The 24,637-nt window shown below is 40.6% G+C and overlaps 1 protein-coding gene across 1 annotated transcript in view; it reads right to left on the reverse strand.

The window, feature by feature from the left end:
- Positions 1-23,545, reverse strand: part of LOC123772523 (insulin receptor) — a 106,213-nt gene extending 82,668 nt beyond the window's left edge. The window contains exons 1-7 of the mRNA XM_069325820.1: positions 23,024-23,545; positions 22,336-22,436; positions 20,936-21,124; positions 14,522-14,653; positions 13,793-13,886; positions 8,667-8,833; positions 4,898-5,069 (exon numbers count right to left, since the gene is read on the reverse strand). Of these exons, the coding sequence (XP_069181921.1) occupies positions 4,898-5,069; positions 8,667-8,833; positions 13,793-13,886; positions 14,522-14,653; positions 20,936-21,124; positions 22,336-22,436; positions 23,024-23,525 (1,357 nt within the window). The 5' untranslated portion in view covers positions 23,526-23,545. The remainder of the gene's footprint in view (positions 1-4,897; positions 5,070-8,666; positions 8,834-13,792; positions 13,887-14,521; positions 14,654-20,935; positions 21,125-22,335; positions 22,437-23,023) is intronic.
- Positions 23,546-24,637: the final 1,092 nt, after the last annotated feature.

Below are 24,637 nucleotides of genomic sequence, written 5' to 3' on the forward strand. Positions count from 1 at the left end.
GGCCAAGCAAAACGACCCGAAATGCCCACAAATCGTGGGACCAGGTGTGAGCAAACAGCACAAGCCTCCCCCATTGCCCCGTCAATGGGGCGAACCGCGAAAGGCCTGGTGCCCCTTACGAGACCCAGAAAATCGCACAGAGCGAACACCACGCCGACCAGACAAAGGCGGGTCCGAAGGAGGAGCCGAACCTGAACCTGACACCAGTAGCCTACCATGACGAGAGGAACCCCGAGCCTTGGCATGACCCTTCCGTTCTGGTCTGGTCCCCCTTCCCTGCTTCGACCCGACCCACTGCTTCGAAGCAACCCCCACCCCAAAGTCTGGGTCCCTATAAGCAAAATGGGGCAGCCACGGGGCATCCGGGTGAGCAACCAACCTAGCTCGTTGCAATAACCAAAACCTAGAATGCAACACCTGTGCAGCCTGTACCCAAAGATGATCATCCACAGATTGGGTAAATTGAGTTACCAGCAAGCAACAATACTCACAAGACTCAGGGTCAAAAGTGTCACTGACCCAACATGCTGCGTGATGGAGGCAAAAACAGTGAGGGTCGCCCTGAGACAAGGGGACCGAGCAACCCTCAAGCTCGCACGAAGCGAGGGGGGACCCCGGGGTCACATCCATCGGACCCACGCATCCCTTAGGGGATTTCCAGGGTCCTGAGTGTTTTTTGAAGAGGACTCGTGCTCAGGTAAACCCAGGCAGGGTACTGCTAACCGGCGCCCAAAACTACCAAACAAACTGTCTAAAGCTGAACCCCAGGGACGTGTACACTCAAGGGGACCAAGCAGGGGGCACTACCAAGTATCAGGGTGAGGCCAAACACCAGTGGCAAATAGGGTAGAACCCCCCCCACCAAGGAAAAAACAAAAAAAGAAAAACAAAACCCCGCAAGAGGACAACGTACCCCAAGGAACAGAACTGGCCGCTGTGATAGATGACAACTAGCTGCACAGCACCCTGCGCCCCTTACCAGTGCAAAAACTGCCTCTTACCCAAAGGTTAACTAGGGGAGACAAAACCCCCAAGTACCCAAAGAGCGGCCGAGAAACCGAGCAGTAAAACGGACACACACAGGCAGACCCCAAGGAACTTGTGGAAGGTAACCCTAAGCTCCAAGGGCAGTACTTACAAGGCATCTAGGAAAGGGAACACTAGGTGCATGCAGCCCGAGTACTAAGGAATAACTCCTAGCTCTCGCACCCCTGGAGTACAGCAGCCACACACAAGGCACAGCGCCGCAAAAATACTGGAGCCAGAGCACACAACCGAGCTGATAGCATCAGCCTCAAGAACTGGGGTGTGGATTGCTGGCGCAGTAGGTCTGGGGCTGCCCCTTCCCCCTCCCGGGGAGGAGGGGGCTGCGCAGACAGCGGCGTGACACAGATGACATCATACTAGTTTGCTCGTTTTTGTTTGGGGAGTTATACCACTTGGTCGGCTTTTGGTTGCAATTTTCACCAGAATAGGGGTTTGTTTTGGGATGCCTACCTTTCTGGGTGCCTAACCTGGTCGATGGCAGACATAGAATGATTCCAATTACACGGGGGTTTCTATAGGCCATTGCCCCCCTTGCCTCTCTAGAGGGGGCCAGGTTCTGGCTCGTGATCCCCGGTAGGCCCATAAGAACTCCAAACACACATGACTGATGCCAAAGTCTGACATTTACAGTCTCCGTGGTGTAGTGGTAAGACACTCGCCTGGCGTTCCGCGAGCGCTATGTCATGGGTTCGTATCCTGGCCGTTGAGGATTTACTGGGCGCAATTCCTTAACTGTAGCCTCTGTTTAACGCAACAGTAAAATGTGTACTTGGATGAAAAAACGATTCTTCGCGGCAGGGGATCGTATTCCAGGGACCATAGGATTAAGGACTTGCCCAAAACGCTACGCGTACTAGTGGCTGTACAAGAATGTAACAACTCTTGTATATATCAAAAAAAAAAAAAAAAAAAAAAAAAAAAAAAAAAAAAAAAAAAAAAAAAAAAAAAAAAAAATTAGCATATCAGCCTAGTAAGCTCCAGGGAGCCGTAGGGGGCTTCCCCCAGAAAAATATTCAAAATTGTAGGACAAGTGTGGAGTTGACAACCCTGAAGAGAATAGAAACATTTCGTCGCTGTTTGGCACTCACGGCTAGTGATTGACGTAGTTCTTTATTTGGTGCTGGTCTAACTCATGCTTTGGTGACATTTTATACTTGTGTTCTTCTAGATCATTCTATTGCGAACACATTGGTACATAAATGAAATACCTACATTGAAAATTAAGGTCAGGACAGTGAAAAGAGTATACACTTTTCAGTGTTGCCGCTCGATCGCCTGAAACGCCGCACACACTTGGAGCAAGTTTTTTTTTGGTTTGCCGAGAGCAAGAAAGTGTAGTAGTCTCATCAGTTAGAGAAAATTTATTTGGCCTACCTGGGACCAGAGCTAGAACCTGGCCCCCTTACAGAGGCACAGGGAGTGTGTGACAATTCCCCATCCCGCAGAGAAAAGCCTGCAGAAAAATAGTGAAGCTTTAGACAAGTGGAGGGTTCACAAACAACCTTGAAACTGCAAACAAAGTAAATAAATAAACAATTCACACAGAACAAGGGATTCACGTAAACAAGCTTCCAACTCATTAGTACCAACCACCACTATGAGATAGCACCTCCCCCCAGCCCGCAGTTAGCTCCCTCTGAGCAGCCAGATCTGGAGATGAGCAACCCATCAAAAAACCTGGAGGGAGGGTGGGAATAAGGGAGCTACTAGGCTCATACAGAGAGGTGTTTCATTACACTGAATGTTGAGTTTCTAGGGAAGGCCCTCCAGTATCTCCCTGAAGCTAACAAACCACAAAACAAAAATGGGACTTACCAGGAGGGAGGAGGAGAGACACCAACCAAGAGTACCAAACAATGTCCAACCTAGTCCAGACCTGAGACAGAACCAACTGAGACTTTCTCCAGTTCACCAGAAGCCTGAACCTGGCGAGGTGGGGAAGAATCAGATCCGTGGCCAGCTGACATATGGACTGACATGGCATCCACACCAGCAAGTTATTGAGGTAGGCCAACACACGAACCCTTAAGAGGTGTAGCCAGGCACAGTGACCAGCACTAACCTGGTAAACACACAGGGAGGAACAGATTCAAGCTGAAGGGAAAAACCCTGAAGTGGTAAACATAATGCCCCACAACAAAACCTAGCCCAGTCCTTGAACCTGGAACGAATAGGGACATGCCGAATCAGCATCCTTGAGGTCCAGGGACATCTCGGCACCAGCCTGTGGTAGCAGGCAAACTTAGGCCAAATTTAGCAATAACAGCATAGAGCTGAGGGGAGGAATCCTGACCCCAATACCCCTGAACCTAAGAGGAAAAAGGGTGGACCAACTCCACTGGAGACCCTGGGAAACAACTCGGCATACTCTCAAATCATGTGCCAGGAACTGGCAGAATGGATCAGATGTTCCCGAACAGAACCATCAAGGAGGTAAATTGTGAAAGAGTCAGCGTGAAGATCCCCGAGCTGCACCACCTTTCTACAACACAGGAGAACGACATCGGCCAGAAGATGTGAAACTCTAAGGAAGAGCAGTAACCCAGAAATCAGACAGAAGGCCTGCTCCAACTAACAGCCACCTCTGATCAGGAAGGACAAAACCATTCTGCTGCAACAAAAGAAAAGACTGAGGTACTGAAAGGCAGCAGAAACCACCGAGTTGACTGAAGAAACAGTCTCCTCAGGAAACAGGAGAGGAAAAAGGGGAAGGTGGACAAAAGGATCAAGGACCAAACTGAATCTAGATAATTGCAGAGGTGTCAAAGACATGCATTACCCAGGGTGGGGCATCCTACACAGTAGTAATTACCTAAGCATAGTTACAGGATGAGAGCAACGCTCATGGTGTCCCATCATCCCAGTACTGTCATTTAATGTTTTGAAACTACTGACGGTTTCGGCCTCCACCACCTTCTCACTTAACTTTTTCTTGAATATTTTTTTTGCACCTTTGTTTCCTTAGCTTGAATCTGTGTCCTTTTGTTTGTGAAGTTCCTGGTTTCAGGAATTCCTATTTGTCGTGAAGCCTCTTGGGTGCAAACTTCCAAACTAACCAGAGAAGTAACTATTGGAGCACAGGCAATTCTAAATGAGCATTAAGGGAAGGGTTGCCCTAAGCACATGCAGCTCGCAGCAGAGAAAAGACCAAGTTTACACAACTAGCGAGACTTTAAAATACACACAAAGAAAAAACCAAAGTCTGAGTGTTGGCAAACAATTTGCCCACACAGGACAATGCCTAAAGGATGGCCTACACTATCTTGAAAAGAAGTGGAACTCACTACAGCCAGCAATTTGGAGATCTGAACTCAAAGACATCAGGGACAGGACTGGGGCAAAGATGGCTCAGAAGTTGGAGCCCCTAATGGTGTTGCCACTTGGTGGTGGCCAGTCATAACTAGGAAAGGGGGGGGGGAGGGTCTGAGCTAGTTTCCGAATGAATTGTTTGCAGTCATTTAGCTGCTTCAGTGCTTCATTTGCTTCGAGCCTTGCAATTGTCTGTACCTTATTGCTTCTCTTACTTTCTGGATGTTTCCTCAGTGAGAGTAATTTAACAATCCCCTGCTCCCTGTGCCTCTGTTAGGGGGCCAAGTTCTGGCTCTGGTCCCTGGAAGGCCATACAGGAGTCCTATGGCTGATGTGAACCAGTATGGGGAGCCATTTCGACAAGATATCTTCAGGAAGCCACCGTTTGGTGCCTGCAGAATAGGCTGAACATTCAGAATCTTGACAATGTGAATCAGGACTGGGTCAAGAGCTAAAATTTTGATTCTGAATACACTAGTTATACAGACTAATTTAACAGTTAAAATTAGCATCCTTACTAACATGATCCAAAGGCACTAACCAACACATTTACGGCAGGTCATAACAGTTTTGTTCCGTACTTGTTCAGTTTCATTTGAATAGCCAGCTGGGCACACTTTTACACATTCCCTTCTGCTCCTGTCCTCAGACTCATACAGCAGAAGGCCCATTTCACTGCAATCCTTTTTACTCACACACTTGTATTTGTGATACTGCAAGAGGAATCATTATTTAAGGATTTTAAATAACAATAATGGATTAGACAAGACAATTAGGTAAACAAATACAGTACAAGCAGCAGGTAATATGATTCAGTCACAAGCTATGCTATCATCTCATAGCACAATATTATCATCCTAAGCTATTGCCTTCATATAGTACCTTTTACTATTTTTACTTTATTCTCTCTCCTGCCAGTTCTACACCCTTCCTCGTACAAAACACATTTGATGTTAAGCAAAATATATTAGAATATAGATTGTGTCAGCAAGGGTATGTGTTTGTGCTAGTTTTCTTGAAATGCTCTAAAACCTGAAACTCCCTAACATGAGACAAGGCATGGTAAAATTTCATAGTCTAATAATTACTCAAAACAATTTTAACTTCCTGTTACTTGACCCACATTTTCTAATATTAAATAAAAGTGTGTTTCTTCTCATATTAATGACACTGCTCGAGACAGCAGATTATTTTTATATTAGAAAGATACATAATAAAAATCGCCGACCTCGAGCAGTGTTCAAGAGAGAACTCGACAAGTAACTTCAAAGGATACCTGATCTATACCAGGCTGTGACTCGTACATCAAGCTGTAAGCAGCCGCATCAAACAGCCTGGTTACTCAAACCAGCAACCAGGAGGCCATGGGGGAAAAGGGGGTTGATCCATGGAATCTTCAACAGGTAGGTAGTGCCTATATCTTAAGAAGCACATCAACAAACTGGGAAAGGTGCAAAGATATGCAACTAAATGGCTTCCAGAACAAAGACAAGAGCTACGAGAAGAGGTTAGCAGCATTAACCCTTTAACTGCGCGGCCTATAAATATGACATCCCCCCAGTGCGCAGGAAATGAAACCTTGGGAAAAAAAATTTTTTTCTTCGGAAAGTGTCAAAAACCCCTCCCTGTATATGGGTATAGCAACGCAAGTTCGAAATTGTACTTACTTTGGCTGCTATGGGGTCCGAAAGGTGGGCCATGACGTCATAATTCCCCGTGCGCCAGAGCAGTATGCTCCCGGGGCCGGTGGGGCGCCCGGGGTAGGGCGCGCGAGTTGCCGCGAATATATTTTTTTGCACATTTTTTGCGCACAGTTCCAAATACATTTTATTTGTTTTTACATGCTAATCCTATGTATAATGAACACGTACACTATATTATGGCAGTAAAACATCCGTACTGTCTGAAGACACTGTATTATGTGCATGACACTTGTGTACACATATGTTGCACATATCTACCATGTATCATGCTAATTTATGTATATATACAATCTATTTACAGACTATACACTGTCACACACTATATACATTCACCATCAACACATTCAGAACACCGCGAGTGTGAGCAGCCTCACCCAGCCAGCCCTCCCTCACTCCAACATCTTACTCGCCAACATTGCTCCTCCCACCATACTGTTATTGTATTTATTACACAATTTACACATATGTTATATATACCTATCTACATGTTTTATTTACCAGAACTATGCAAGTAAGCCGGTATTGTGTCCAAACAGTACAGTGGCCACCATACACTGCATGACAAATCACACAGCAGACGACGCCACGATTACGACGTCACCTCCCTCACCAAAATAGCTCCTCACAACATACTCCTGGTGCTGTTATTACACTATTCCACAGACACTGTATATACTCATGTACATGTGTGTTCCCCATAGCGAACCACGAAGCTAGTATGGTGAGCAAAACAAGAGTTACTGCCACACAGTGAGGCTACCTCAATTCTCTCCCTTCCTCCCTCCCTCACCAAAATTCCTCCTTCCTACGCACAACGCTCATTATAACTACAATCCTGGTCACTAATACCTGTAAATGAATAATTGACCACAAGTTTATTTTGTAAAAGGAACATAAAAAATCATTTGAAGGTTCCTACATGGACGAAATAATGCTGTGGTGCTGTGGCTAGCGCTGTGAACATCGTGAACAGCATTGAATCACTGATAATTGAACATTGTACCCCAGTCATTATCACACTCGGGCTCTTCTATAATACTATCATGGCTAAATAAAACAGATTATATATATATTTTGACAATATTAGGCGATGCTGTGGTCACACGCTGAACAGCAGTGCTGTGCGCTCATGCTGCGAGCGCCAGCCTTGGTTGCTCACTCACTACTGAGGCTCTGGCACCCGGCAATGTGGACCATGATTTTTTTTATAGATGGCGTCTGTTTACAAGAGCCCTGAGGAAGCTGATGTGAACCTCATGTAGCCGCGGGAGTTTTGAATGGAACGTGAAAAATAAAAACACCCGGAGGCCCGTTGCGCACTTGAAGCCTGGGCCTGCAGGCGCGTTGCGCAGTTAAAGGGTTAAATATGCCTAAGCTAGAAGATAGAAGAAAAAGAGCCGATATGATCACTACGTATAAATAGTAACGGGAATCGACAAAATTGATAGGGATCTGGGATTCCCGAGACATGGAAGTTCAAGAACAAAAAGTTCTTGATACCAGATACTGTACCAGTAATTGTTCATGCATAAACAAAGATAGCTCTCCAACTTCCACAATGACCTTACACAGCCAAAATAGATTCTGACAATCAACACATTTAGTATAGGTTTACACACTCAAATTTATTGAATGCATGCATGAAGCCTTGAATAACTAGAAACAACATACCCAAAAGTAAATCAGTAGAAGCCACGCAGAGGATTTAAACCTGCTCACTTGGTACTCCCAAGCTAGTGCCCTGGACCAACACACCACAGCAAGGAAAAACAATGCAACCTGGGATTATATTGAACCCTCTAGGGTTCCTGAGGCTTACAACTGAAGCCCAATTAGGGCTTTAAGCATTGCCCCCCCCATGCACTCAGGCTAAGGCTCTAATAGTTCTCCTCCAATTATGCCCATGCCTCCCTCGCTCCCATCACAATCGACTTGATAATGATCCAGGATGGACCAAAACGTTGTCTCCTCATCTTGTGGTGTGTGGTTTAGTTCTCATATCTTCAAGCAACATTGTGACTCGACTGCAGTTCTCCAATGCTTCTTGTCAAATGCACAATGAAATCACATTAATGTGATGTATCAATAAGAAAATCTTTGAGGAAAAAATGAGGGTCCAGGGCACTAGCTTGGGAGTACCAAGTGAGCGGGTTCGAATCACCCTCACGGCTCCAACTGATTTTCTCATTGATACATCATGTTAATATGATTTCATTGTACATAAGATCCATGAGTGTTTAATCAAAGACCAGCTTAAGTATGTCCATCAAAAAACAAGTCAAATTTTTTTAGCTCACCAAGCATCAATACAGAACAGACAATAGAAAAATACAGTCTTCTATCCTGACAAAGGTGTGAATGCTAGAACCGAGTGATGCACTACCCATCAAAAGTCACAGGCTTCCTATCCCTATCATTGCCACCAAGTATAATAGCCAACAGGTTAAAGCAAGCAAGCATCTCACATGTCTTCTAGATTATTATTTTGGCACTATGACTATAATCTACTACAGTGCCATGCATTAAAAATACTAAACTATAAGCTATTGTTGTCTTGGTTGTAATTATGATTCCCTGGCACAATACTGAAAAACACTTGTTACTCACCTCATAGAAGCTGTAAAAGCATGTCTTGCTGCATGTGCCACTGGAGTTAAAGTGACGGCAGGCAGAGCAACTGGAAGGGTTATTAGCCATTTTACAACCCCCAACACACTCATAATGGCAACACTCTCCATTGGGTGTACACCCACCTTCACATTTTTGTTCACACACTGGGAAGACGAGAGAATTGAAAGTTCTGTATAAATATTAATACAGTAAAACGTCGATTCAATGGGACCAAACCCAATTGAATGCATCGAGAAATTTATTGAAACCAAAAATGCCTCCAGTATGCATTTCCCACACCCTATGGGCTAATTTAACTTGGCGAAAATTTGAATTTCAACCTAGAATAGACAACTACCAAATGAACATGTCTGCACACAAACTTAACCACATCTATCTCATTTCTCGCATCTCCAGCCTTAAAACTCATTTTGAAAAGGAAGTAGAGCCATAACTGAGTGAACAAAAACCTTGCCAACTCAAAATGAAAAACTACACAATTTGATTTTATATATTCTCAATAGTTTTCCCAGGCTCCAACTGTTTCTTATAATTTTGAGTCCATCTACAAAAATTGTAAGAAACATGATTGGAGCCATATTAGGAGCTACCATTCATACCCTAATATTTTCCATGCTCTATAGCCTGAGTTTAATGAGCAAAATTTAATTTCAACCAGTCATATGAAGAACTACCACCAAGAGAGCCTGTCTGTAAAGAGATGTAACTACATCTAGCATATTTCACAACCCCTAGCCTTGAAGACTCATTTTCAGAGGAAAAGAACCCACATTTATGAACAAAAATTGGGAATCTCTAAATTAAAGTGAACCTTAGAATTTGGTTTTAATTATTCTCAATGGCTATCCCAAGGGCCTCTTACTGTTTCGTATAATGTTGAGCCCATCAACGTCAATCATTAAAAACATGATTAGATCAATATTAATTGTTACCTTTTGCCCAACAACAACAAAAAATCCAAAACACCCAACAAAAAAATTCCAAACCAACAAAAAATATCATTAAAAATGTGATTGGAGCCATATTAAGTGTGTTACCATTCATACCTAATATTTCCCCATGTTCTAGGGGCTGATTTCACCAAGCTAAATTATAATTTCAACCCGTCATATGAAGGACAACAACTACAAGAACCTGTTTGTAGAGAGATTTAACCACATAATAAATTTCCCAAGTCCAAGCCTCGAAATCTCATTTTCAAAACGGCCCCATATTTTATTGAACAAAAACCTCTGCAATTGGAAATAAAAGTGAAGTAGAGAATTTGATTTTAAATGTGCTCGGTGGCTTTCCCAAGAGCCAACTATCTCTTGTAATGTTCATTGATGAACTCAGTCCCAACATCCTAAACAAATCCACACATATCCCACTGCAATGAACTATTGTTCGTCAAATTGGGCGTGTAAATCTGACATGGAAAGCGTGTTCCATCCAGAGATTTGCCAAATTTAAGTTCATTGAATCGAGGTTCCACTGAATAGTGTTAGTCACTTAATTTATGTATGTTGAGAGAAGTACAGCACAAAATGGCATTCAAATTACTGTATAACATTATTTCGTATGTTGTGCACTGACATGTATTGTGTAATGATCTCCCAAATGCAATAAAATAATGTACTTCTCTTAACCAATTTAAATAATATAAATACTGTACTGTAACTAACACAGTGTTAGCATTTATATATCTGCTAAACCAAGTAGCATAAATCTCTCATATTTCTTCATTTTAAGCTAAGTGTTTACTATTAATGTTGATTTTAAATACAGCAAATGTACTATTATAAGTTAAAACTAAAGCTCCAGAATCTAAAATAAAGTATTGCTCTAGAAAACTGTACTGTACATCATCTACTAAATTTCTAAATTCTTTAAATTTAGTCTTGAAGACTAGATCTTTTAAAGGAAGACAGAAGCTAAAACTGAACCTAGATGAAGCAAAATATTTAAATGAAGGTAGAAATGAAGAAGCAAGTTGATAAGTATCAGGAAGCCAATGAAATTGTACATAGCAAAAGCAAAGCAAACTAGAGGGAAGTCATTAGAGGGAAGAGGAGTGAAGGACAAAGTAGGAGGGAACATAGCACTGTATACACAATTTTCTGGAATAATACAGATGGGGCAAGAAACAAATACCGGAAACCAAATGATATAACACAGTGTAAGATCCTAGATACTGTCACAGTAGTTTCAAAGTGTTATATGACAAAAGAGTGCAGGGAAGACGGGACACCACGAGCATAGCTCTCATCCTGTAACTACACTTTAGTAATTACACTAGCAGAGACAAAACTTGAATATAAAATTTTAATTGAGTTGGTATTCCCTGAGGGACTACTCAATTTGGAGACGTGACAAAAAATTGAAGAGGTGGTAATTACCTAAGTGTAATTACCTAAGTGTAGTTACAGGATGAGAGCTACGCTCGTGGTGTCCCGTCTTCCCAGCACTCTTTGTCATATAACGCTTTGAAACTACTGACGGTCTTGGCCTCCACCACCTTCTCACTTAACTTGTTCCAACCGTCTACCACTCTATTTGCGAAGGTGAATTTTCTTATATTTCTTCGGCATCTGTGTTTAGCTAGTTTAAATCTATGACCTCTTGTTCTTGAAGTTCCAGGTCTCAGGAAGTCTTCCCTGTCGATTTTATCAATTCCTGTTACTATTTTGTACGTAGTGATCATATCACCTCTTTTTCTTCTGTCTTCTAGTTTTGGCATATTTAATGCTTCTAACCTCTCCTCGTAGCTCTTGCCCTTCAGTTCTGGGAGCCACTTAGTAGCATGTCTTTGCACCTTTTCCAGTTTGTTGATGTGCTTCTTAAGATATGGGCACCACACAACAGCTGCATATTCTAGCTTTGGCCTAACAAAAGTCATGAACAATTTCTTTAGTATATCGCCATCCATGTATTTAAATGCAATTCTGAAGTTAGAAAGCATTGCATAGGCTCCTTGCACAATATTCTTTATGTGGTCCTCAGGTGATAGTTTTCTATCTAGAACCACTCCTAGATCTCTTTCTTTATCAGAATTCTTTAAAGATTTCTCACATAATATATAGGTTGTGTGGGGTCTATGTTCTCCTATTCCACATTCCATAACATGACATTTATTAACATTAAATTCCATTTGCCAAGTGGTGCTCCATATACTTATTTTGTCCAGGTCTTCTTGAAGGGCATGACAATCATCTAAATTTCTTATCCTTCCTATTATCTTAGCATCATCAGCAAACATGTTCATATAATTCTGTATACCAACTGGTAGATCATTTATGTACACAATAAACATCACTGGTGCAAGAACTGAACCCTGTGGTACTCCACTTGTGACATTTCTCCATTCCGATACATTGCCTCTGATTACTGCCCTCATTTTTCTATCAGTCAGAAAATTTTTCATCCATGATAGAAGCTTACCTGTCACCCCTCCAATATTTTCCAGTTTCCAGAACAACCTCTTATGTGGAACTCTGTCGAAAGCCTTTTTTAGGTCCAGATAGATGCAGTCAACCCAACCATCTCTTTCCTGTAATATCTCTGTGGCTCGATCATAGAAACTGAGTAAATTCGATACACAGGATCTTCCAGATCGAAAACCATACTGTCTGTCTGATATTATATCATTTCTCTCCAGGTGTTCTACCCATTTAGTTTTGATTAGCTTTTCCAATACTTTCACTATTACACTTGTCAATGATACAGGTCTATAATTGAGGGGGTCTTCCCTGCTGCCACTTTTGTAGATTGGAACTATGTTAGCCTGTTTCCACACGTCTGCTACGATTCCTGTACACAGGGATGCTTGAAAGATCAGGTGAAGTGGAATGCTGAGTTCAGATGCACATTCTCTCAGAACCCATGGTGAAATGCCATCTGGGCCAGCTGCTTTGTTCTTCCTGAGCTCCTTTAGCATATTTTCCACTTCATCTCTAGACACCTCTATCCGCTCTATGTTGTTCTCTGGAATTCTTATTGTGTCTGGTTCTCTGAAGATTTCATTTTGTACAAACACACTTTGGAACTTTTCATTTAATGTTTCACACATTTCCTTTTCATTTTCCGTGAATCTGTTTCCCATTTTCAACCTCTGGATATTATCCTTTACCTGCAATTTGTTGTTTATGAATTTGTAGAATAGGCCCGGTTCTGTTTTACATTTATCTGCTATCCCTTTTTCAAAATTTCTTTCTGCCTCTCTCCTTACTGCTGTATAGTTGTTTCTCGCATCTTTGTATCGCTGGTATGTTTGGGGGTTTGGCCTCTTCCTATACTGATTCCATTTTTGTGTCTTTTGGTCTCTTGCCCTCTCACAATTTCTGTCAAAATAAATTATATCAGAAGAACCTCTGAAGAACAAAGATGCTCTTGAATGAATAAATCCACAAAGGCCGTGACGAGGAATCGAACCTGTGTCCAGGACCATCCCAGACGCTGCCTTAATCGACTGAGCTACGGCATGGTGGAGATGTTGGTGTGCTGATGAAAAAACTAAAGGTCAAAGAATTAATACTCGACAACCCATGAGAAGTTGACACAATGGCACTGGAGATTTATAACTAGGATGATGAACTGATAATCATGAAGACTAATCCACACACCTAAGATGAAGAGACGACGCCATTTCGTTCCATCCTGGACCATTATGAAGTAGATTATTACAATCAACTTGATAATGGTCCACGACGGACCGAATCATCATATCTTCTGGAGTGTGGTTTAGTCTTCATATCTTCAGCCACATTATTGTAGCTCATCATCTGCAACTGATAATCATAAATGTCCACAGTCCACCTGCAAGCAATACGTGGACAAAGGAAGAGCCATATGACAAAAATAGAGGGCCCATAATAATCATGAGACATTATGGTAAGAATAGATAAAGATACTCATTTTCTCACCGATACATTACGTGGATTGATTTTTGATGACCAGACCACACACTAGAAATTGAAGGGACGACGACGTTTCGTCGTTTCAGCCACGTTATTGTGACTCATCGCCTGCATGTGGATTGATTTCTTTGTGTAAGCACATCAACTGCAATATTAGGAGTTTTGCAATCCATGAATAAAAGTGAAATACACAAAATAAATACTCACCTTGCTGGCAGTGTTTGGCGGACCAGCAGTGTTCAAGTTTCCCTTGACGAGGACAATTAGGATGGCAGGGACCGCAGAGCCTTTCATTGTTATTCTGAAGAGAAAACAATAAAATATGTTTTACATATAACGGCTTTCTAATTTGGGTGATTAACTTTGTCATCCTATGCTGGACACGTTCAAGTGAATTTATATCCACCCTATAGTATGGCGACCAAAACTGAACTGCACAATCTAAATGGGGCCTAAAGCAATCATAATGTAATATGTTTTACATTACAAGCAATCATAATGTAATATGTTTTACATTAAGAGTATTCTAAAATATTTCTGGAAAATACTAATCAGAAAAATAGATGAACAGATCCAAAGGAAAACTTGTGTTGTGCATTCAAATCACACACCTCTTTTACTATCTAAGTTTATGTTTTCTTTCTAGCCTTTTTAATGCAGTCATCTTCTATCACTCCCAACCCTCTTTTCTCTTTCCACAAATGTCATCAACCTTCTCAAAACTGTTTCCCTCCAAATTCATTTACCATTCCCAAAAACCCATACTTTCATTTGCCCTTCCCTTTTAATCAATACTCTGCCCTTTATTATATTATTCACTCAAAATCTAACATGTTTTCTCTATTAATCTACAAATAAATTTCATCATTTCTTACTTTTTCAACCCCTTTTAATTTATTTAATTCATATAACACATACGTTTCATGGTTATCTTACCTTGAAGACATTATCACTAGCATCCTTAATAATGATGGACCAATTGACTTCGTTCACGTAACACAAGTTGAAGTTATTCTGAATTCTCACACCACCACGTAAAATGTCTGTTAGGCTGTACAAATCAACACTCTGGAAAAAAAAAACCAATAGATTCCAATGAAGTAAAAAAAAAAAAAATTACATGTAGTGAAGTGCTTTTTTCTGGTGGGCATGTTTTAAGCAACCCAGATAACTCCACCCAATTTTATCCAAAACATTGCCTCTCTACAGAGGTGCAAGGAACTGAGGATACAAGATACAAGTATGAGCTGCCAATAGGCCTTCTGTAGTTCATTTATTATGTTCAACTGATAATTGGTTGACCTTACTTAACCCTTAAACTGCGCATGGCGTATATATACGCCCTGAGTAACATGTCCCACTGTGCTCATGGCGTATATATACGCCATAGGGTGCCAGGCCCGATTCAAATGGCCCACGGCTACATGGGGTTTACAGTAGCTTCCTCAGGGCTCTTGTAAACAGACGCCATTTAAAAAAAAAAATCGTGGGCAATATTCTCAGGTGTGAGAGGCACAGTACTGTTGGAGCAACCAAGGCTGGCGCACGCAGCATGAGCAAACTGCATTGCTGTTCAGATTGTGATCACAGCATCGCCAAAAAATGTCAAAATAAATATATAATTGTTATTATTTAGCGATGCCAATATTACAGATGACCCATGACTGTGATATAAATAACCAGGGTTGTGATAATAGCAGGATTATTGTAATAATTAGTGCTGTGGGACGAGTGATGCTGAGAGACGGAGGGAGATAGCATCGTTTACTGACTGTGTGGTCACCTGTTACTGTCTGCATTCACCATACCAGCTCAGTGGTTCTCTATGGTGAACACAAATGTAGATACTTATATATAATGTGTGTATTAGTGTAATAACAGCAAAAGGATTATGCTGGGAGGAGCCATTTGGGTGACGGAGGTGACGTCGTCTGCATGATTTGTCTAGCTGTTTAGAGGGTGGCTACTATGCTCTTTGGGCACCATACCAGTTTACTTGTACAAGTATAGAATAGAATACACACTACAAGCACATTACACACACTTTGGGCACACTACAAGCTTAGGTGTACAGTTACGGTCTATTCTATAAATTCTATACATAGAATTTATAGAATATAGAATAAAGAATATTATAGAATACAGGTCTATTCTATAAATTCATAAACAACAAATTGCAGGTAAAGGATAATATTCAGAGGTTGAAAATGGGAAATAGATTCACGGAAAATGAAAAGGAAATGTGTGAAACATTAAACGAAAAGTTCTAAAGTGTGTTTGTACAAAATGAAATCTTCAGGGAACCAGATACAATAAGAATTCCAGAGAACAACATAGAGCACATAGAGGTGTCTAGAGACGAAGTGGAAAAAATGCTCAAGGAGCTAAATAAGAACAAAGAAGTTGGTCCAGATGGAGTTTCACCATGGGTTCTGAGAGAATGTGCACCTGAGCTCAGCATTCCTCTTCAACTGATTTTTCAGGCATCCCTGTTTACAGGAGTTGTAGCTGATGTGTGGAAAAAGGCTAACATAGTTCCAATCTACAAAAGTGGAAGCAGGGAAGACCCCGTTAATTATAGACCGGTATCATTGACAAGTGTAATAGTCAAAATATTGGAAAAAATAATTAAATCTAAATGGGTAGAACACCTGGAGAGAAATGATATAATATCAGACAGACAGTATGGTTTTCGATCTGGAAGATCCTGTGTATCGAATTTACTCAGTTTCTATGATCGAGCAACAGAGATATTACAGGAAAGAGATGGTTGGGTTAACTACATCTATCAGGACCTAAAAAAGGCTTTCGACAGAGTTCCACATAAGAGGTTGTTCTGGAAACTGGAAAATATTGGAGGAGTGACAGGTACGCTTCTAACATGGATGAAAAATTTTCTGACTGATAGAAAAATGAGGGCTGTGATCAGAGGCAATGTATCGGACTAGAGAAATGTCACAAGTGGAGTACCACAGGGTTCAGTTCTTGCACCAGTGATGTTTATTGTCTACATAAATGATCTACCAGTTGGTATACAGAATTATATGAACATGTTTGCTGATGATGCTAAGATAATAGGAAGGATAAGAAACTTAGATGATTTTCATGCCCTTCAAGAAGACCTGGACAAAATAAGTACATGGAGTGCCACTTGGCAAATGGAATTTAATGTTAATAAATGCCATGTTATGGAATGTGGAATAGGAGAACATAGACCCCACACAACCTATATATTATGTGAGAAATCTTTAAAGAATTCTGATAAAGAAAGATCTAGAGGTGGTTCTAGATAGAAAACTATCACCTGAGGACCACATAAAGAATATTGTGCGAGGAGCCTATGCCACGCTTTCTAACTTCAGAATTGCTTTTAAATACATGGATGGCGATATACTAAAGAAATTGTTCACGACTTTTGTTAGGCCAAAGCTAGAATATGCAGCAGTTGTGTGGTGCCCATATCTTAAGAAGCACATCAACAAACTGGAAAAGGTGCAAAGACATGCTACTAAGTGGCTCCCAGAACTGAAGGGCAAGAGCTACGAGGAGAGGTTAGAGGCATTAAATATGCCAAAACTAGAAGACAGAAGAAAAAGAGGCGATATGATCACGACATACAAAATAGTAACAGGAATTGATAAAATCGATATGGAAGATTTCCTGAGACCTGGAACTTTAAGAACAAGAGGTCATAGATATAAACTAGCTAAACACAGATGCCGAAGAAATATAAGAAAATTCACTTTCGCAAACAGAGTGTTGACAGTTGGATCAAGTTAGGGGAGAAGGTGGTGGAGGCCAAGACCGTCAGTAGTTTCAAAGCGTTATATTACAAAGAGTGCTGGGAAGACGGGACACCACGAGCGTAGCTCTCATCCTGTAACTACACTTAGGTAATTACAGTGCATACAACATGTAGATACTCATTATATATAAGTGTATATAGGGTAATAACACTGCAAACAGTATTGTTGGGGGAGAAAGTTTAGTGCGTGTGACCTTCAACGAGTGAGGGAGCCGCCAGCCGCCAGCTGTGTATAGCGACGACTCTTAGTGCCTGAACTAACTATATCAGCTTAGCTGTACAGTTGTGGTGAACAAAATATATACATACTTTTTTTTTTCCCGAGAGATATATACAAGAGTTGTTACATTCTTGTACAGCCACTAGTATGCGTAGCGTTTCAGGCAGGTCCCTGGAATACGATCCTGTGCCGCGAAGAATCGAATATATATAACGTCTCTATATAGTGTAATAACACCACAAATGGTATTGTTGGGGGAGAAAGTTTAGTGCGTGTGTTGAGGGAGTGGAAGGGAGTGGCTGGTTGTGTGTGGCGGGTAACTCCTCATTGCTTATCGACTCTCAATACAAACTTAGTGATTCGTTATGGTGAACAAAACATGCAGATACTTATATATAACCTGTGTATAGAGTGTAATAGCAGCAAAACTATTTGTTTATTGTTTAATGAACATAATAATTGAATCACTAATATGCACACCATACTTTTAAGAATAGCAATTATTCACCACTTTTATTATATAAATATATTACAATACACACTATTGAATAATATTACTGCAAAAAAAAAAAAATAATAAGAAAAAATCAATCGGAAACATTGAAACAATTAGGTAATAATATCTTTGTGGCAACTCCCACCTGTCAGCGCGGGTGACACTGACCGGCTCTGACGACCGCTCTGTCAACGCCCACTTTTTGCCAGACTTCCGGTCAATTACGCTCAAAATATGTCACCTACGATTTTTTTTTATTTTTCCCGTGCTCAGGGGACACAAATTAACACGTTTAGAAGACGAAAAAAAAATTTTGAATTTTTTTTTTCTTGCGCACAGGGGTGTAAATGTCCTCAGGGCCCCTGAGCAGTGGAAGGGTTAAATGACTGAACATATCCCCACCTTCATCCAAGTGATGCTATACAATAACGGTGTAAGCCATTGTTTTCCTTGTAACCTAACTTTCAATACCCCCAATAAAACCTGTATGTGAAGTTGTAACCCAAAATGTACTTATTGTGCAACTTAGGGAAAGGTTACTTAGTTTTCAGCTATACAGTATTACTTTTGTTGGTTTGTACTCTTGGGTATTGCTTACCAGCTTGATACCTGGTTGATGGGGTTCTGGGAGTTCTTCTACTCCCCAAGCCCGGCTCGAGGCCAGACTTGACTTGTGAGAGTTTGGTCCACCAGGCTGTTGCTTGGAGCGGCCCACAGGCTCACATACCCACCACAACCCGGTTGGTCCAGCACTCCTTGAAGGAAACAATCTAGTTTCCTCTTGAAGATGTCCACGGTTGTTCCTATAATATTTCTGATGCTCGCTGGTAGGACGTTGAACAACAGTGGACCTCTGATGTTCATACAGTGTTCTCCGATTGTGCCCATGGCACCTCTGCTCTTCACTGGTTCTATTCTGCATTTTTCTTCCATGTCGTTCACTCTAGTATGTTGTTATTTTACTGTGCAGATTTGGGGACCTGTCCCTCCAGTATTTTCCATGTATATATTATTTGGTATCTCTCTCGTCTCCTTTCTAGTGAGTACATTTGGAGAGCTTTGAGACGATCCCAATAACTTAGATGCTTTATAACGTCTATGCGTGCCGTATATGTTCTCTGTATTCCCTCAATTTCAGCAATCTCTCCTGCTCTGAAGGGAGAAGCGAGTACTGAGCAGTACTCAAGATGGGACAACACAAGTGATGCTCATGCCCTTACAAGCTCATGGACCTTACAAGCTCATGCCCTTACAACATTTGTGACGATAACTGCATTATCATTAAACTATAGCAGGATTTTTTCATGGGACAAGGTAAACTCCATTACATCCATATAGAGCTTATTAACACTAACATATTATTAACATTATTAACATTAACTTAGCAGGAGCATATTCTACACTTTCAAACTTCACCATTGCTTTCAAATACATGGATGCAAAATATTGGTGAAATTGTTCACAACCTTTGCAAGACCAAAATTGGAATGTGCAGTGGTTGTCTTGTGCCCATATCTCAAGGAGTTCACTCTTGCAAACAGAGTGGTAGACGGCTGGAACAAGTTAAGTGAGGTGGTGGTGGAAGCCAAAACCGTTAGTGATTTCAAAGCATCATATGACAGTACTGGGAAGACAGGACATCACGAACGTAGCTCTCATCCTGTAACTACTCTTAGGTAGTTGTACTCGGTTCCCTAAGGTCAGCTGGTGGTCCAAGATGAGACACCCCCCTCATATAGTATTGTATGTACTAGCTCTATCTATAACTTCAACAGGATGTTTGTAACTGCATCTATGTACTGTATGTACTTTTCCTAAATAAAATATTATTTATATTTTTATTTTTAATATTTTTATACAGTAATTGCACGTACTCTAACACACCCCACACAAGTGAAACAAATCCACACAGTTAAAATAGGCCTCTCTCAGCCTCCCAGGGTTTATGCAGAGTCAATGACTCTTGCACCATCCAAGGTGAGACTCCCCACCCACAGTGATATGGCTTCTAAGGGGCAAACTCCCAAACATAACAGAGAACGAACTAAGTGCAGGCCAATGATAGACAAGCACCAAGGGAAGGCAAACTTGAAGTCGTGTAGCTCGAAGCATACAAAATGCCAGGTGCACACAAACTATGCCAGGAAGTAACTCATGCACATGCAACAAATACAAACCTATTGTAGTTTAGGACCTATGGACCTATTAGTAGTGGGACCTATTGTGAATGAATGGCCTCGGGAGCACTCTACGAGTGGACGAGTCCATCTCGGCAGGAAGATTATGGTGGGGCGAGTGTGGGGAAAGAACTCTGGGTCATCGTATAGTACCTATAAGTACTAGTTTCAAGTGATACATTTGTTTCCCATAAATTCTTTGCAGAGTCGATTGGCTTATTTCGACACCATTTTCTATGAACCTTGCATATGTCTGTAACACTTCACTGACTGTGGATTTTTTCCAGGTGAGGGTAATGAAAATACAGTACAGTAGTCCCCTACTCTCTGCACCTCTGAGAGGGGTCCAGGTTTTGCCTCTTGTTCACAGTAGGCCAAACAAGACTCCTGTAACTGATATGACCTAGTAGTGAAGAGCAATCTCACTGAGCTAGCTTCAGGGAGCCACCATGGAGATCTTCACAGAAAATGTGTCTTTAACTATTGTTTATATAGTGGGTACAGTATATTGAAAATGTAAAAACCCCAAGAAATTCTCAAGAATTGAAATGTTTTAAAATGCCACTACTAATGTACAGTATATAGCAAGGTAACTAATATACAGTACAATAATAATTACTAGAGCACATTATACGTTTCTAAACAAACTTACTTCAAGATCCATGGCATCATAGATGACAAGAGCATAATTTTGATGAAGAGTCATTCCACGAATAACAGCCAGATTGGGAAAGAGCTGGCCCAAAGAGCGTAGTCCACTTACACGATAAATTAATAGAAAACCAGTGATCTGTACCAACTCAGGGAAACTCCACTTCTTCCATTCATTAATTTGCTTGGCCTGAAAAATAGCAAAAAGTAGAAATAAATACAATGATGGGAAACCAAGGAAATTACAAGATATTGATTAATGTAAAAACTAATGTGAAAGGTTTACTGCTGTAAATACTTTTCATAACAACTTGCCCTCACATTTAAACAGGGCAATTATAAAATGTTTACTACAACATAAAATGCCATAAAAATATGGCAGGAATGTCAAAGCCGTTTATAGTTGGTATACTTTTGTAACCTTTAGCCCAGGACTTTTCAACCTTTTACCCTTTATGTACCTTTTGGACATTATTAGTACCATTCATGTACCCCTTTAATGATAACTGAAAAAAATAAGTGGGATGTAATGAAATGCCTCTTTCTGGTGGGTCCTTCGTGGCTCCTTGATGCTTACTACCTAACAAGCTTTACCAGGCAATCTATGCCAGGCCCCTTGCGAGTCACGCAAGAGGACCTGAAGCCAAAACCTGGCCCCCTCCCCCTCTAAAGAGGTGGAAGAAGCAGAGGATCATAGCCCACCCTAACCAAGAAAAGACCACCAGAAAGTTGGGTGAACAAAAACATACCAACAGCAAGGTAAACAAAGCATAGGAAATGAAATGGCCCAAGCTCCGAGATGTATGAACCATCGAGTTTTGAAGCGGCTCCTGTTAGTTCTATCTGCACACCAGAGATAATACATACCATCTTTCTCAATACCTTAGCCTTAAGTCTCATTTGGCCAGGAAGATGGAAGAACCAAAGCCCCTAAATGGTGAAGGGAGGGGTCCCAAGTAGCCACCAAGGACCCACCAGAAAATTATTTATCAGTAGTTCAATCTTGGGGGACCTCTATACAAGCCTAGCATATATACAAAGACAGACTGCCTGTCCCTCAACAAAATGTATTGTTTAAATTATTATTATGCATAGCAAATAATCCGTATCACACATATCAAAAGAACTGTGTGCCTTGGGTAGAGTGTGTTTGGCCACATTGACATTTTCTGTATTAAATATTACCATAAAATTTAATAACTAAAACACAATAATCCTAAAGTTTGCCTGAAGTACTGTGCAAAATTATTTGCTTTAAAACAATATAAATACCTATCCAGTAACCACTGTACTCTGTTTCCATCATTTTGTATAAATATTATATTATTGTTATTGCCCAATTTAGTGAAATGCTTGATAAAAATGTTTTATTAAGATTAAACAAACATTATACCTACTCACATCTTCAATAAGAATTATCTGCAGGTTGCCTTCAATCACCCTGCAGTTGCGTAGAGTTTCCAACTCATTCACAGAGTTTATAATCCGCTTGCTCTCACATACTGGCAGAGAAAAACGTCTAAAGTGTGAAAACAATACAGTATCTTTATTTCCGATGTGAAAACAATATCTTTATGTACATGCTCATGTAAAAAAAAATATTTTTTATTACGTTTGTCATAGTGGTGATGCAGGAAAGAATGAACAAGTCTTGACAATACAATGTGGGATGTATGTGAAACGTCAGAGAGGGTGGAGGGTGCAGGTGATGAAGAAAATACAAAGGATCTGCAAAACTGAGTAATGAGTAAAAATAAACCTACAGTATTTAAGTTAAATATGAATTCGTAACATTAGGACTTGTTCTGGCTGATGTTGACACCCAAAGTTGCTCCATAGTTTCAGCTGATTCTACAGCTAGCATCAACCCCACAGATGTATTCAACAGGAATACATCTGAGGGGTTCATTAATACATGGTTTTGTTAAAAATAGATTCTGCCTTCAAAACCTGCTCACAAGGTTTCACCTTGGATTCAAGCCCCAGGAGAGTTGAGAATGAACGTGACTGAACTAAAGTGCACATGTATCGAAAGAACAGGGATCTCATTTAAACAGCAAATTAGTACAAATTGAAAGATTACACTTACCTTCTTGTAAAGTACTTCTAGTTATGCTGCTTACTGGTGTTGCAAATACTTGTTCTTTTGACTCCAGTTGTGAGAGCTGGCCCATTGAGTCTTGAAACGTTGACAAACTGGCATTCGCAGAGCACATTGTAATACCCAAATTTATCAAAACAATAAAAAACACCCACCACCACATTGAAAGGCACTTTCTGTGTGGTATACTGACTCTTGCAGTTTCATCAACACAAAAAAAATTAGAAAGTTTGCTCAAGTAGTATGACATGTAGCTTGTTTTACTGACATATCTGCTTGTGTTGTCTCTATCACCCAATTGTTCATAAATGCATGGGTATTTAAGTAATAAATTCAACTGGATGACGGTTGCAGCAGGGGATAAAATGGTTGGTGCAAGTGAGAATGGAATGTTGTTTGAGTCTAGAAATGGAATGGAGAATGCAAAACAGAGTGAGATAGACATAACAGGGCTGCGCATGAAGCATATAATGAGTGGGAAGATAGACATGGGAGATGATGGTAAGATAGTTATATCAAGAAATGGACAAGTACAAGAGACAAAAGTCTGACTGCCAAGTATGTCAATGACTCGAGTGATGAAGGTACCATAAGAGGGCCGAATGATGTAACTGTAAATACAATGACATGTCTATCAGACAAGGTGGGAGTTTTGAACAAATTATGAATACCAGTACTGTGTATAAGGAAAATCATACTGTGATTAAATATCACACACACAGGTTTGGTAACTACCTTCTCCAGGCAAGCAGGCCTATTCTGATCAAGGTAGAAATACCCAACTATTGTATACATACGACAGAAATGCCAAGAAATGGAAAACTTTATTTTCACATCATAAGAATTAGTACTTACAAAAGTGCACATTTTCTACCACAGCACTAGCATAAATTCTAAAAATTATGAGAGATATTAACAACTTACCCAGGCTATAGTAATGAGGAATGTGATGGGCAGCCCAATGCTATAACTAGAAAGCAAACATGGTAATGGTATTTTATCCCAGTAGTCTTGGTTATGTAAATGCAAACATGATATGTAGAAGGGCAAAGAACTCTGTGTGAGTAATGAGACAATGAAGACTAAGAAATTGAAAGCTGCTGTAGAGATGAGAGGCAGCAAAAGGCTAAAAAAAATATAGGTCTGGATGACTGCTAAGATTTGGTTAGTTAAAGGGATTAAAAATATACAAATGTTCCTCATGTTGGATGGAATGTGTAGTGGTCCCATAGTTGAAACTTGAGCAAGTACACTAACTATATTGTGTGTATTCTGATCCTTTGCTTTAGTGCCAAAGATGCCAACAGGACACTGTGCATTATTTATGTGGCACTTTCCTTCAATAAATAAATTTATATAAGCAATAAGCGCAGCATCTTGGAATTTTTCAGTGTGTAGTGCTTGACTACATTCCACAGGTCTTCTTATTTCTCCATCATTCTTTTTTTCCATATCCACTGCCAACAATCTTGTGAGTACTCTGCTTTCTTCACCTCCTTGATCAAAATGCATTCTGTAAGACATATCATTCCTTTTCTTACTGTTCACTTCTTAGGATTCTTTTTCTTAATTATGTGTATCTTTCTATGTCTACTTGCAGAA

Source organism: Procambarus clarkii, chromosome 17, assembly GCF_040958095.1.
Source record: "Procambarus clarkii isolate CNS0578487 chromosome 17, FALCON_Pclarkii_2.0, whole genome shotgun sequence".
NCBI lineage: Eukaryota > Metazoa > Arthropoda > Malacostraca > Decapoda > Cambaridae > Procambarus > Procambarus clarkii.